Source organism: Mastomys coucha, unplaced genomic scaffold, assembly GCF_008632895.1.
Source record: "Mastomys coucha isolate ucsf_1 unplaced genomic scaffold, UCSF_Mcou_1 pScaffold6, whole genome shotgun sequence".
In the NCBI taxonomy this organism is placed as follows: Eukaryota; Metazoa; Chordata; class Mammalia; order Rodentia; family Muridae; genus Mastomys; species Mastomys coucha.
Window position 1 is genome coordinate 26092511 of NW_022196912.1, and position 15201 is coordinate 26107711.

The window sequence follows — 15201 nt, forward strand, 5'->3', positions numbered from 1 at the left end:
AAAAAAGACATAGCAAACAAAGTACTAATCAATAGATATTTAGTAAAATTTATATATTTATCTTAGGATTTTGAGGCAAAGTCTCTATCAGAAAAGTTAGAATGGTAGATTTTATATGATATATGTTCTATCACAATTTTAAAGAGTTCTTACCAGAGATAGGGCTTACTAAAATTAAAAAGATGACTAATTGTACACAGATAGCACCTAGTAATAAACTAACTGTAAGATTTAAAACTTAGCTGGGCAGTGTTGACACGTGCTTTTAGTCCCAGCACTTGACAGGCAGACACAGGCAGAGTTCTATGAGTTAGAAGTCAGCCTGGTCTACAGAGCAAGTTCTAAGACAGACAAAACTACACAGAGAAATTCTGTCTCAAAAAACAAAACCAAACAAAAAAAGATTTAAAAATTAAAATCAATGAGCCCATGAGGTGGCTCAGTGAGTAAAGGCATTTATTATCATGCCTAATAACCAAAGTTGTAAACATTGGACAATAACAGTTAGGCTTATTAGATAAAAATGAAGAATGTAGAAAATTCCATCATAAGGGTTGGGTGGATGGCTCACTTGGAATAGTGCATGGTTTGCAACCACAAGGGCTTAAGTTCAGTCCCCAGGGTATAGTGGAGCATGCTTGTAATCACAATGCTGGGAGCATTTCTGAGACTCGCTAGCCAGGCACCCTAGCCTAATTGGTGAAAGCCAGGCATTTCCCAAAGAAGGTGTAGCTCCTAAGGAGGTTGTCCTTTAGCCTTCATACATGTGTGTATACAGGTACATGTGCACTTGCACACATACATGTACCCCCACATGCAATTATGTGTCTGTGTATATATATTTGTGTGTGTATATGTATATATACACACAATAAAATTAAATTATAAATTTAAATATATTCATTACTGATTTTTATCTTTAGAAAGCACATAAAAGAAACCTCAAAAGAGAATTCACATGACATAGATTATATTCGCTGAGAATCAGTAACAATTAAAAAAAAAAAGCTTTATGCATTTGGGTATTGAAAGCTTCGTTAACTTGAACAAATTCCTAAAACAGCATTACTTGCCCAAACTGATTCCAGATGGAGAGGAAAACCCAAATAGTTTGGGAAGGCTGAAGCATGAGTATTGAGAATTTGAGGCCAGCTACCCCAAATATCAAAGCCTGCCTAAAAGAAGGAGAGGGAGTGGGGTGGGTGGGACACTAAGGAAACTGAATTAGTAACTATGTTTTTCCACAAAGGTAGCAGTCAGCCCTGAATGGCTTTGCATGAGTAAACATTCAAATAAAAGAAAAATGCCAGTATTATAGAAAAATTCTAGAAAAACTAATAAATTTCTACTTTATTTTTCAGGCTTTAATTATATTGATACCAACAAGTTAGAAAATCATCAAAAAAAAAAAAATGAACATGACAAGCCACTTTCACACACAGACATAAATGAAATCCAAGCAAAATAGTGGGAAAAAAATCAACAAGTGTTCACAAAAGATACATCATTACCACACTTGTTTTTCTATTCTAGTAGTTAAGGACTTAGTGTTATACTTTAACATAGCCTTATGGTAGGATGGATAGAATCCATATAATCGGCTCAAAAAACTTAGATGAAAAGTTTACAAAATACATTGAAAATTAAGCATGCATGCAACTGTGAGAGAAATCTTAGGGTACAGCGCTTTACTAACTCACAGCATCCTAAACAGCAGACAAGGGAGAGAGAAGGCATTTCAAATGAAGGAAACAAAATCACTCTTGGTGCTGACAGTGTAGAAAGTGGGAGATAGTCTCTGGATAAATCATTAGAATGAAAAAAGCATTGGGGTAAGAAAGCTAAAAATATGTGAACTGTTATACATCAGGGTTAAATTAAATAATCAAGCTTTGAATAATAATATGAAGAAGCCCTTTATGGAATGCTGGAAAACACATACAAGTGGCCTGTCTCATAGGAGTAGCTCCTTAAATATGTAATTGAAAAATGGGCAGAAGGTGCTGGTGGGGTGGCTCAGTGGTTAAGAGCACATGCTGCTGCCTTGGACCTGAGTTCAGTTCCCAGCATTCATGTTGAGCATCTCAAAACTGCCCCTAACTCCAGCTCCAGAAGATCCAATGCCCTCTGCTGGACTCTGCAGGGACCTGTGCAAATGTATACACACATGTACACACTCAACACGCACACAGAGTTATACACACAAAACCATGGCATAAATATAGCCACATACACATATACACACACAAATAAATAATACAATGGTAAATTTTGTGTTACATCCTTTACCACATTTAAATTCCAGGGTTGCTAGGCACAAAAACTTTGTTTTAAAAAATAGCTAGAAATAGATAACAAGACCATGTGAGTTCTTTACAGCTGGGAGTTGGTTTTCTCCTTTCTATTTTCCATCAGTTCTGAGATCAAATTCACATCATCATGCTTTGTATTTGTACTGCTCCTGCTGAGCTGTCTCTCCAACTCTATATAACAAGACTTCATAAAATGAAAAATGATGTGGGGAGATACTTCTGTGGTCTAAAAGGGAAATTTTAACATATAAAAGGTACAAAATATGAAGATACTAAAATACTAAATTGGGATGGCCAATATTTAAAGATAGTTGTTCATCAAAATTATAATACAGTGAAAAACCTAAAGGATAGATTATACAATGTAACTTCCTTATATTTAAAATACAAAAATAAAATTGCTGTAAGCCAGTAAGAGAGCCAGCATAGGTCTAGATTTGGGAAGGCAATAGAATATCATGTTCAAAGCCATCCTCAACTATGTAATGAGTTGAGAATAGCCTGGGCTACATGCAATCCTGTCACGAAAGATGAGATGTGGGGGCAATGGAGGAAAAGAAAAGCAAACCAGTAAGAGAAAATAATCCCCTCCAGTTTCTAGCTTCCTAAACTGACTTCTTATCAATGCTCAAGACAGTGGGAACAGATATTTCAGAGAATGAAATACCCTACATGAATACCCTACAAATAAAAAGATACCCAGACATTTTGGTTCTAAGAAAATTGCAAGTTGAAAGCATAGTACCATTTATTACCCATAGGGCTAGCAAATGGTGGAGTGTCTGGCAGTGACAAGAGTTGGCGAGAGTGTGGAGTTTCAGGCGCTCTTCCATGCAGCTGATGGGAAATTAGTGTAATCAGTTTGTAGAGCAAATGAGTTGGCAGTAGTTACCCAAAATTGAAGTGAACACAGCCACGCAAGCCAGTAGTCCCAATCTTATGAAATTCTTACATGTGACCACCAAGCATCATGAGATAGAAAACTTAGTAGCAACATTGTGAATGATAGGACCAAATGGAAACAACACACGTGTTCATCAGCGATGGTATGAATATCTAAATTAAAACAAACTATGCAAGAAAGTGAAGAAAGTGTGTGAATTCCAATAGATAAATTTTCACAATTATCATGAAAGAAGCATGCTACTAAACATGTATGCATTACTTATTTAGCTCCTGTAGGTTTTAAACATTGCTGAACAATGTATCATTGTACACAATTGTGGAAATAATAAAGCTAAGGAAATCATTAATACAAAATCCATGTGAGTGCCTACCAGGACAAAAGGAGGTTTGGTGTGAGGGCGACAAGGGAGGGCCTACATGAACCTTCAAAGTGAATGTCATGTTGTTTCTTGAGAAGAATACTTGATAGATGGATATGATAACTTTTATGGCTTTATGGCTTTTGAAAGTATATTACACACTCTATACCCTCTTGAACTTGATATGTAACTAAGAATGAACTTAAACTTCTGATCCTTCTAAGTACTGGGATTACAGGAATACCACCGTAGTTTATGTGGGACTGGGGTCAAATCCAGGGTTTGTGCATGGTAGACAAACATTCTGCAGACTAAGCTACGTCCCTAGCCCTGTACCTGTTTTTGAGGCTTAAAACTGGATGCTCTCTTTTTTAATATTAGCATTTATTTATTTACTTGTGTGGAGGATGCAGAGCTTGCATAATGTATATGGAGGTCAAAGAACAACTGTGGGAGCCAGTCTCTTCTTCTACCGCCTGCCCCCTGCATATCCAACACAGGTCTTAAGGTGTGGTGCAAGTACCTTTATCTGGCCTGTACAAAAGTGGATCTACTTCTTACCCCTTGACTCAAAGCAATATTTTTAAGAATACCACAGAACACTGCTAAGCTTATTAAGGATTATAAATACAGGCACAATAGCCATTACTTATTTTAATGTTTATTAAGCCTGTGATTTCATGGCTGTTAGTGTTCAGTATGGAGGTAAAGTAAACCTGTTTCATCTAGACTACATGAATTAGTGGTATAACAACAAATCAAGAAATTACAGAGATTAGTTGTAAAAGTGAATTAAGCTACTGGCTTTTTTTTTTAATTTCCATTGGTTGTTTTCTATTTGTAATTCACATACAGACACACACAACACTGAAAATAAAGCTAAAAAATTATGTTCAAGTCACATGTTCTGTCCTAAGAATAGACTCTGTAAATGCAAAGGTGAATAAGACATAGCTGGTTCCTCCAGAAGCAAGAGTTTAACAAAGATGGAAAAGGATTTCAATACTGTAACCTGATCAGTGTGATGGTGGACATACACGCAGGGCCATGGGTAGCGTGGAAAGGCATCACTGACCAATGGGCCACTGAGAAAATCTTCACAGAGGAAAGGTACGTCAGCATCTTGGGATACTTAGATAAGACTAATGGGAAAGGATAGGCCTGGAAAAAGGCTTGTACCCAGGTCTCTAGATAAAACAGGACATGATATGCATTGCTGTGCTTCTTGGAGATGGGACATAAGAGAGATGCAGGCTGAGAATGCATGTGCTCATGTGGAACATGGTGGCATTTCTTAACTGTTTTTTTCCCCAAAACAGGCTTCTCTGTGCAGCCCTGGCTATCCTGGAGCTTGCTCTATAGACCAGGTTGACCTCAAACTCAGAGATCTAGCTGCCTTAACATCAACCCTGAGGGCTGGAATTAAAGGTGTGCACTACCACCACGTGGAATCTTTAGCTCTTAGTTTGTCAGCCTGTGAGAGTCACTTAGTGAGAGGGTCTGGCTGTCTAGGAGCAGTTTTGGATTAGAGGGGAAAGTCTGTGTCACTTTGTAGCTACTTGTTGGGCAAAGGGAAAGAAGTCGAGAGCAGCTGGGGGCAAGTTCAGAATTCCTGCTGGGATGTGCCGTATTTAATTTGACTTTGCCTATGTGGTCTCAATGGAAAGCAGATTTGTGTTTATGTGTTGTTAAAATACTACAGCAAGCAGAGTATAAAAGTTTAATGGCGATGAATACCTATAAGCCCAACATTTGAGGCTGAGGCAGCAAGATTGCAAGTTGCATGCCAGTCTGAGCTCCACAGTGGGCACTGCCTAATAAATAATAAGTGGGAATGCAGTATTGATGAGACACATGGCTGCACACAAGCTGTGCTTTCTATCCAAAGTGTTGCATTTGTAACAATAAATTGTATAGATGGCAGATTTAAATATTCAAACTTATTTTTTTCATTAATATCCTGCCAAAATCTCAGACAGCAGTGTTACTTGAAAGGGAATCAGATGGATAGCATACAGAGGTACAGTGTGTATAAAGAGCATCTCTGAGATTTTCAGAAGTGGTATGTGTATGTAACTCAGAAGCATGATACCCTGGGTTTCCTTGCCATCTTTTAAAAATAATGCAAGAGGCAGGCTGATTGGGGCTATAGAATAGAGGGCTCTGGTCAATGTAACTGTGGACTTTACTCAGTGTGGGGACATTTTTTAAATGTAATAAAATAGTTGTTTACAATTTTAGTGAACAGCCTTCCTTGAGAACTGGTGTTTCTGCTTTCCAGGGAAATTACTAGAATTCCAACTTTTTCTTTTTAAACCTTGCAGTAAGTCATCATTTATCCTGACAGGTCTAATGCTGGCTGCGTGTATATGGACTTATACCATTTGCACAGATAGACCCGTAATGCTAGATGTTCTTCCTCACTATCCCCCCCTTGTTTCAAGGCAGGGACGTATGCAGCCCAGGCTGGCATCAAATTCACTGGGTAGTTATAGATGACCTTGAACTCTTGAGCTGGTTGCCTCTACCTCCTAAGTGCTGGGATTACAGGCTTGCACCACAGTGCCTGTTCTGCCTTGGGAATATTCTAGCATTTAGGGGTATAGCTTAGGTAGTTGATTTGCCAGCATACACAATCTGTGAGCTCTCTGCATTGTTTTAGCCTTTTTGTATTGTACCCATCAAAAAAATTCCAGTAGGGAGTCACTTAATATCTTACCAGAAGTGACCCAGAAATCTATGAGAGGGGAGTTCCCAGTGTGTGCAGATGTCCAGAGGAAGTTGAACATGTCTCTTAAGCCCCACAACTTGATGTTATGACTCTATGGTAGAAGGAAGGGAGGAACCGTAGGAATGAAGAAGCCACAGAGGCATCAAGAGCACTGCTGCTTCCTTTCTGCAAGACCCAGTCACACTGACCACAGTGAAATCTTATTGATGCTTGAAAAGGTATTTCCCACACTCTTGTCACTGCGCGCTTCTGAAAGGTCTCATTTCCTTATTTTCTCCTTTGATACAGAAATCCCCTGCAAAGAAGCTGAGCCATGCAATTAGTAAATCTTTGGGATGTGTACCCTCCAGAGAACCCCCACATCCTGTTTTTCCTGAGCAACCAGAGAAACCACTTGACCTTGCACATATAGTGTAAGTATACACCTGCATGGGCTGTGTTGAATTGCGGCTTTCTGATGGGAACTTTAACTTCAAGTTCTGATTTCTTTAGACCACCATAAATATCTGTGTGTAATGCTTTCATGTCAAAATGCCACAGCAGTCTCCAGAAACAGGAGTACCCCAAGAATGGTTATGGTGGCATGGAATTGGGTTGTCTGCCACTGTTTGTGTGTCCTTCCTTCCCTTTGCTGTGGCCACCATGTCTTCTCTGGCAATGACACACCTGGGCACTTAACTTAGATATTCACATGGCATGGGAATGAAAATCTTTTGGATTTTATCTGTTCAAATTTAAGGACACGAAATGACAAAAGGCAGCCCCGTGCAGCAGCTCTTTAGTACGCTGACATCTCTTCAAGTTGTGAGCCATTTTTTTCTACATGTTGTCAGTTCATATAAAGTGGATTTTTGTTGTATGGTGTGATGTCAAGTCTCACACACACACACACACACACACACACACACACACACATACATACCAGTCTACATTTAAGCAATAACCTGTTTCCAAATTCCTTTTTTTTTTTTTTTTTTTTTTTGAGAGGGAGCTAATAGCTAATACATCATTTCCCTTATGGCCTATTATTTGTGTTATCATTGTCAAAATTAAAATTTCCAGAGGTCAGTGCTCACATTGAGTACACATGCTCTGGGTTCAACCTTTGATACTGTATAAATAGGGAAAACCTTATTTCCAAATGTACACAGGCTGATTTCTGGGATCTTTATTCTCTTCTTTAGCTAAGTTGACTATACCTTTGCCGAAATCACCTATCTCAGTTACCATAGAGACTTCAGTGATATTTTTTCAGGAGTGTCTAAGCTTTCTCTGTCTTATTTTTTCTGGTTTCTTACAAATTTTGGAATCAGCTTATTGACTGCTTTTGAACTCAGGACCTCTGCCAGCCCAAGGGCGTAAGATCTCATTACGGGTGGTTGTGAGCCACCATGTGGTTGCTGGGATCCGAACTCAGGACCTTTGGAAGAGCAGTCAGTGCTCTTACCTGCTGAGCCATCTCACCAGCCCTGGAATCAGCTTATTGGGTTCATGAAAATTTTTTGTGTTTTTACTGATTTATTGAGCCCAAAGATCGAATTTGAGAGAACTGACATTGTTACAATACTAAATTTTCTATTTCACAAACATGGTCTCTTCTTCACATTCACTTACATGTCTTTAAATAAAGTTTATAGTTTGGAGCTAGAAAAGGTATTACATGTTAGATTGTTTCTTTTTGTGTTTTTGTTTTTTGAACAGCATCTCACTGTGTAGTCCAACCTGACCTTAAATTCTCTTTTGGCCCAGGCTAGCCATAGCCTTCTGAATACAGGAATTGGAGTGTACACCGGACTAGATTGTCTCCTGTGGAATTGACATATTTTGTTGCAGTTACAAATAGTGACTTTGTTCCTACAAAATTCTCAAGACTTATTTAGTATTTCATAAAATCCTACTGCCTAAGTGTATAATTCCTGTGAGTTTGGGAAATGTGTTATCTTGCCAGTGGGCTCTTTTTTGAACCGTGTTTCTTAGCTGTTGGTTGTGGCATATGAAAATATTACTGACTTTTGCATTTTAGTGTACTGTGTACTCACCTTTCTTAACATGCTCATTGCTTCTAACAATTTACATTCAATTTATTTAGAATTTTCTATAAATAATTTTATAATATACAAATAATGGTGACTCTGTTTCCACCTTTTAGAATTTCAGAATTAATTGTGCTTTTTGGGGAGCAAAAGGTTTTACTGTGGTGACTGGAATCCCTCTTACAGTACTGAATAGAAGGTGTGTAATAGGCATTCTTGCATTATAGTAACCTCAAGGAGAGTACTAGTAGCTGCCATGTAGTAGAGATGAATTTGATTTTATAGATTTAATCAAGTTAATCAGCTTCTTTTTATTTCTATTTTCAAAGAGTGCTTTATTTTTGGTAATAAACAGATGCTGAGTTTTATCGGATTTTTATATTTTGAGATGATTGGATGATTTTTTTTCTTCATTAATTGATGTAGTGACTTATGTTAGTTGGAGTTATCTGTGTGTTTGTGATGCTAGGGATTAAATCCAGAGCCTCCCACACATGAGGCAAGTGCTCTACCACTGGGCTATATTCCCAGGCCTATTTTTAAAAGTCACTCTTTCTTTCCTGGAACAAACCTAAGTTTGTTATCCAAAGCACAGTTGAATTTTGCCTGGTAATATTTTGTTAGGGTTTGGCACTGTTTACGAGTGAATCTGGACTTTAATTTTTCTTGTTTATTTTTTCTCTCTCTTTTTTAATAAGAAAGGCTTTAAAACAAAACAGCATTACTATATAGCCATATTTCAGAGTATGTGCTTATTTAAAAAACATTTTTAAATGGTATATGTATGTGTCTTATCAGTGTGTATGTATGTGTGTATGGGAACACACGTACATATATGTACATGAATATGGAAAGCCAAGGTCAGTGTTGAATGTCTTTTTCAGTCAATTTCCACGTTATTAAGTTTTAAAACAAGGTCTGTCACCCTGGAGCATTCATTTAGCTAGGCTAACTAGGCAATGAGCTTCAGTGTGCTGCCGGTCTCCACCACCTCTAGAGTTACAAACGTGGGCTGCCACACCTAGGTGTTTACATAAGTACGAGGATCCAAATCAGGTTCTCATGTGTACATGGTGAATGTTTCAGAGAAAAATGGAGCTGGAGGGATGGCTCAATTGTTGATGTGCTTATTCTGCAAGCATGTGGACCTGAGTTTGAGTTCCAGAAACCATGTTAAAGCACTGAGTATGATGGTTCACACCTGAAATCCTGTGCTAGAGAGAACAAGCCAGATGGATCCCTGGGCCTCACTAACCAGACAGTCTAGCCTAATTGGCAAGCTCCAGGCCACACTGAGGGACCCCCCCATCTCAAACAAGAACAATACCCAATATTAAGCTTTGACCTCTGCGTGAACATAAACACACATACACAAACATAAACCCAAATAATAATTTCAGTAACAATTAAAAAAAATTCTCAGATATCAACTAAATGCAGGAGCTGTTGAAAAACAACCAAAATACCTCAGCAGGTGAAGGTACTTGCCACTAAACTGACAACCTGAGTTTCATTCCTGACTGTACCATGGTGCAGAGATCCAGGTCTTACAAGTTGTCCTTTGCCCTCTACATATATGACTTGCACATATGCATCTCTCATCTCATCTCCTACTCCCACCCCATACGTAAATAAACAAATCATTTTGTGTCTGCACTTCTGTGGAAATGCTTGACAAATATAAGAGTTTTTCACAGGTAGACTTTACTCCTCTGGCTGGGGCAGTGATGGTGCACACCTCTGATCCTAGCATCCAGGAGGCAGAGGCAGGTGGCTCTTTGAGCTCAAAGCCAGCCTGGTCTACAGAGAGAGCTCTAGGACAGCCAGGACTACACAGAGTAACCCTGTCTTGAAAACACAACACAAAACACAGCAACAAAAGGCCTCCTCTGACCATTCTAATGCACTTTTGCTTAGCTTCCTATAATTAAAGTCATTAGTAGATGATTTTATAAAGAATGACAGTATCAAAGAAAACTTCAAAAAGGCTAAAACAAATTGATAGTTGTAGCTGAAGTGGATTTGTGTTCTCAGAAGTCAGATTTCAGAGATATTAAATCTAGTCACGAGTGTGTGCAGTCGACATGGAAACACTGTGCACTCTGTGAGGCTGGTCTTTTTCATAATGCTCAGAAACTCTTGTTTCCTAGCCTCTCCATCCATCAGCCTCCTGCACATTCCTGCTGATGCACTTCATATTTATAAATGGAACCTTCCAGAGGTTATCATCATTAGAGCAGGAAAGCTTTCAGGGTTTCCTTCTGTCTTTCTCAGACATTTTATGAGGCATCTCTGTCAAGCAGTCACTAAAGTTGACTATTCCTGTCCTTTATCCATTTTGTTTATCATTATCTCAACTTCTTCTTTCTTGGGTTCAAAGACCAAGGTTCTCAACCTCTTTAGTGCCTCTGAAACTAGACTTACAGATACTTGTGAGCTACCATGCAGGTGCTGGGAATCAAACCCTGGTCCTCTGCAAGAGCACCATGTGCTCTTACCCTCTGACCCATTTCTCCAGCCGCAGTCACTGAAATCTGTTCTCTTCCTGATGTGTCCATTGGAATTCACCTCTCTTCTCTGATTTTTACCATCTCTCTTGTCCCTTTAATCAATTTATTCTGATAGACGGACATGCCTAGTCAGTTGTGGCTGCCGGAACCTTGGCTTTTGCCTAGAGTCTCTGGTTACAGTAGAACTTTTACAGAGGGACTAGTCTACCCTGGCCATTTATCCAAACTTCAAAAATATATGATCTGTAAGAGCACATAAAGCATATGCAGAAGATTGGCAACAGATAGACGTGAGTGCCTGCCATTTAGGAAACAAAAGGTAAAGTACTCTTTGCCTAATTTGACATATTAATTCATAACTGAATTTTAATTTTGTACCATCTACCTGGTGTCCGATCAGTGCCTTATTTATTTATTTACCTCCTTACTGTGTGGAGGGTATGTGTGTGTATGTGTACATACTATTCTTATGCCATGTGGAGGCCAGAAGATAACTTTTGGAAGTCACTTACCTCCTTTCACCATTTGCATCCCAGGGCAAGCCATCTCACCAACTAGATAAATTTCTTTTAAAGATGTCTGAAATTGTACTTGAAAGAATAGCATCCTTGGTGTTAAGTATTCTTCAGCCTTGTGCCTTTGGCATTCTTTGAACTAAATACCAAGGGGCTTAGGGATTTCATTAAATCTCCTGAGAATTTCTTGATGAACCAGTTTCATGGTTTTTGATCAGTTTCACAATTATCCCATTGTATTCAGATTAACCATCCTATTTACTTTGAATCTTTGGAAAATAATGTCTCATATTTGGCCTAATATGCAACTAATTCTGTAACAAGATGTCTTTACCTTATGGTCTGTCTTTATCTTGGTGCCAAGCTAGGAAATGCACTCATGAAAAATGACATTTACAATGAAGCCAAAGATGACTAGGGATTACTGTGGAGGGCGGGGTGTCCTGGCAGGAAAAGGCATTAGAACCAGGCCCCTGATGCTCCAGAGTGGGCTGCCAAAGACGCGTGGGTTGCAGCTCACTGATGGGCATTATCCTGAACTGAAGACCTGTAGACAGGAAGCTTTATCAAGTTTTCTGTTAAAAAAAATTAAAGATAAAAAACCAAAGCCCCACTGTCTGTCATGCTGAGATAAGAAGCAGGAATAGAATGAAAGAGGAGAGGCCAGCTAGAGAAGTGGCAGCCGTGCTCCATTCAAGAAGCTGTAATGCTGTGCACTGTTGTGGTCATGGAGGTAGATGCTATAAAGACAGTAAACACCTCAAGTTTAAGTCTGGGAAGATGGCTCAGTGACCAGAATTCAGATCCCCGATCCCACATAAAAGCCAGGCAGGCATAGCAGCTGCCAATAATCCCAGCATCCAGGAGCCATAGACAGGATGCGCAGGGAAAGGTGGCTAGCTAGTCACTGGAATTGGTGAGTTCTGAGTTCAGCAAGAGACCATATCTCAACAAGTAGAATGACCAAGAAAGACACCTAACATCAACTTTGGGGCTACATAAACACACACATGTGTATACCCATACACGTATGAACACATGCAAACATATGCACATTTGTGCTCAAATAAATACAATTAGCTGGATATGGTGATTTACACCTTCAACCCTAGCACTTTGAGTCTGTGCATTCCAGACCAGCCTTTGCCATAGAGTGAGACTGTTAAAACAACAAAACAAAACAAAAACTAAACTTACCAACATTACAGGGCAAGAAATAAAATTAAAACTCCAAGGTTGAGGGTCAGTGCTGTCTCAGATGAGAAATGTGCTTGCCACTAAGCCTTATGACTTGCATTTGGTTCTCAGAACCAACAGAGTGGAAGGAGAGAACGGAATGTAATGTTGTCTTCTGCATGTGTGTATTGTGTACACATGTGTACATACATGATAAATTAATTTAAAAAACAATGAGGCTGAACAGATGGGGCATTGGGTAGGGGCATTTGCTACCAATCTTTGCAACCTAAGTTTGGTATTCAGGACCCACAAGGTGGAAGTTCTTTTTCCAAGTTTCTTCTAACCTTCACTTTGTGTGCCATGCTGCCCCCACCCCCACCAACAAAATAAAATACAAATTAACAAAATGAAAAATTGTCCAAGGTTGGTATGGTAGCTCATACCTGTTAGAAGGTTGAAACAGGAGGATTGCTGTGAGTTCCAGGACAGTTTGGTTATAGAGGAGAGTTTGTTGTTTAAAAGGTGTATGTAAGGGTCAGTGGAGAGCTAGAAGCAGAAAGATCTTGAGAGTTCAAGCTCAGCCTGATGTACACAGTGAGTCCCAAGTCAGCCAAGACTACCTAGTGAGACTCTGTCTTTAAAGAAAAAGAGGAGGGGAAGAAGAGGAAGAGGTGGTAGTAATAGTAGTAGTAGTCGGTGGTGGTGCATATCTTTAATCCTAGTACTCGAGAGGCAGAGGCAAGTAGATCTCTGTGAGTTCGAGGCCAGCCTGGCTCTACAGAGCAAGTTCCAGGACAGACAGTGCTGTTACACAAAGAAACCTTGTCTCAAAACAAAACAAAGGCTGTGTTTGTGGGGAGTGTTAAGGAGATGGCTTTACTGATAAAGTGCAAATACAAGGACCTGTAAGAAGTCAGACACAGTGACCTGTGCCTACACTCCCCATGCTGGGGCTACAGGCAGATACCTGAAGCTTATTGGCTACCCTGTCTGACCAAACACATGAGCTACAAGCTCAGTGAGACTTTCTCTCAAAACATTAAAAAGTAGAAAATTGTCAATGAAAGACAGCAGCTGCCAACCTCTGACCCACCCCCACACATGATTACACACACACACAGAAGTACAAACACTACATACACAACAAGCACACAAAATCTTATGTTTTACCACTGTTGCATAACAAGAAATAATAGGTGTAGTGGCATACTTCTTTAATCCCAGCACTTAGGAAGTAAAGGCAGAGGATCAGAGGTTTCATCTAGCCTTAGCCAGCTGAGGCGACATAAGACTCGGTCTCAAAACACAAACAAGCAAAAATTAAAAACTGTGGTAGGAATTTGGGGTAGAAATGTAAGCTAATGATGAAATAAATTATATATGACTGTCTCATTGTTTGCATAGATTCGGGATTTGTTCAGGTCCACAGACTTCAAGGTCAGATATTGATACTGGGGACTCCCTATAGTCTGGCTTTTTGCTTATTTAACCTTCACAGCAACCCTTATGGTATATCTGTCATCAGCCTGTCAAAAAGCCAAGTGCAGTCTTGGTGAGACTGAGTGACAGGAACAAAAGCAAGGGTATTGGGGCTTGTGTTCACACTTCACCTTCTTCTCAATCTTCTTTCCATCTCCTGCTTCCTGTAGTGCTAAGAAGCCTTTGGGGCAGAAGCAGCCAACAATTAAAGTATAGCTTGAGCCAATGGCAAGTTTCAGAATCCAGGGGGATCTTTGTGACCTGATTGGTCACCATAGAAGGCAGCGGTGGAAAGTGACCGAAGGAAAGCGAAGGCCTCAGTTCTTTTTCTTGAAGTTGGTGGTAATCAGTCACTCAGTTACCTTGAGATATTCTTAAGGACAATGTATATGAAACAGCTTGTAAGCAGTTAGGATTCCATAAGTAACTTAGAACTTTCAAGTCTGTTCTTCAAGGAAGTTGTATTATATCACAAAAATGTGTGCTCCAAAAGGCTTCAGTTTACTCTCTGCTGAACTGAAGGTGTGTAAATCTTGCCCAGAGCATGGGAGCACTTAAATGTATTGAAGAAGAAATGAATGAGTGGCACAGTACATATATTTTTATGTTTTTGTTTTCTCCTTAGTCTTTTTTTATTAGATATTTTCTTTATTTACATGTCATATGATATCTCCTTTCCCAGTTTCCCCTCCAAAGAAGAAATAAACTAAAAATAAACAAAAACAACAACAACAAACCCTATTCCCTCCCCCTGCCCCCTCCCCCTGCTCACCACCCCACCCTCTCCTGCTTCCTGGCCCTGGCATTCCCCTACACTGGGGCATAGAACCTTCACAGGACCAAGGGCCTCTCCTCCTATTGATGACCAACTTGGCCATCCTCTGCTATATATGCTGCTGGAGCCATTAGTCCCACCATGTGTACTATGTCTCCATTTCCAAGCCTCAATGGTCATGTCCCTACACCTTCCAAAAGCCTCCACTAGATGGCAGCCATAATTCCTTATGTACTTTGAGGGGAGGCTGACACTAATAAGTAAACAAGGTTTCTAGAATCTCAGGGCTGTATTCAAAACAAAACTAATTAAGTAGTCTATCAGCACTCTAGCAACTTTCTTCTAAGGCTCTGAAAAAATTTGTCTGTCTTTTGGTCAAAGCATTTTCATCCAACTTGCAGC

At 39.5% G+C, this 15201-nt stretch overlaps 1 protein-coding gene across 18 annotated transcripts in view; it reads left to right on the forward strand.

Annotated features, from left to right (window-relative positions):
• The window catches only part of Dtnb (dystrobrevin beta), a 207203-nt gene that overhangs the window by 103686 nt on the left and 88316 nt on the right, over nucleotides 1-15201 (forward strand). For all 18 annotated transcript variants that reach the window (XM_031356373.1, XM_031356381.1, XM_031356374.1 and 15 more), the window contains exon 9: nucleotides 6597-6721. In XM_031356373.1, coding sequence (XP_031212233.1) covers nucleotides 6597-6721 — 125 coding nt within the window. The remainder of the gene's footprint in view (nucleotides 1-6596; nucleotides 6722-15201) is intronic.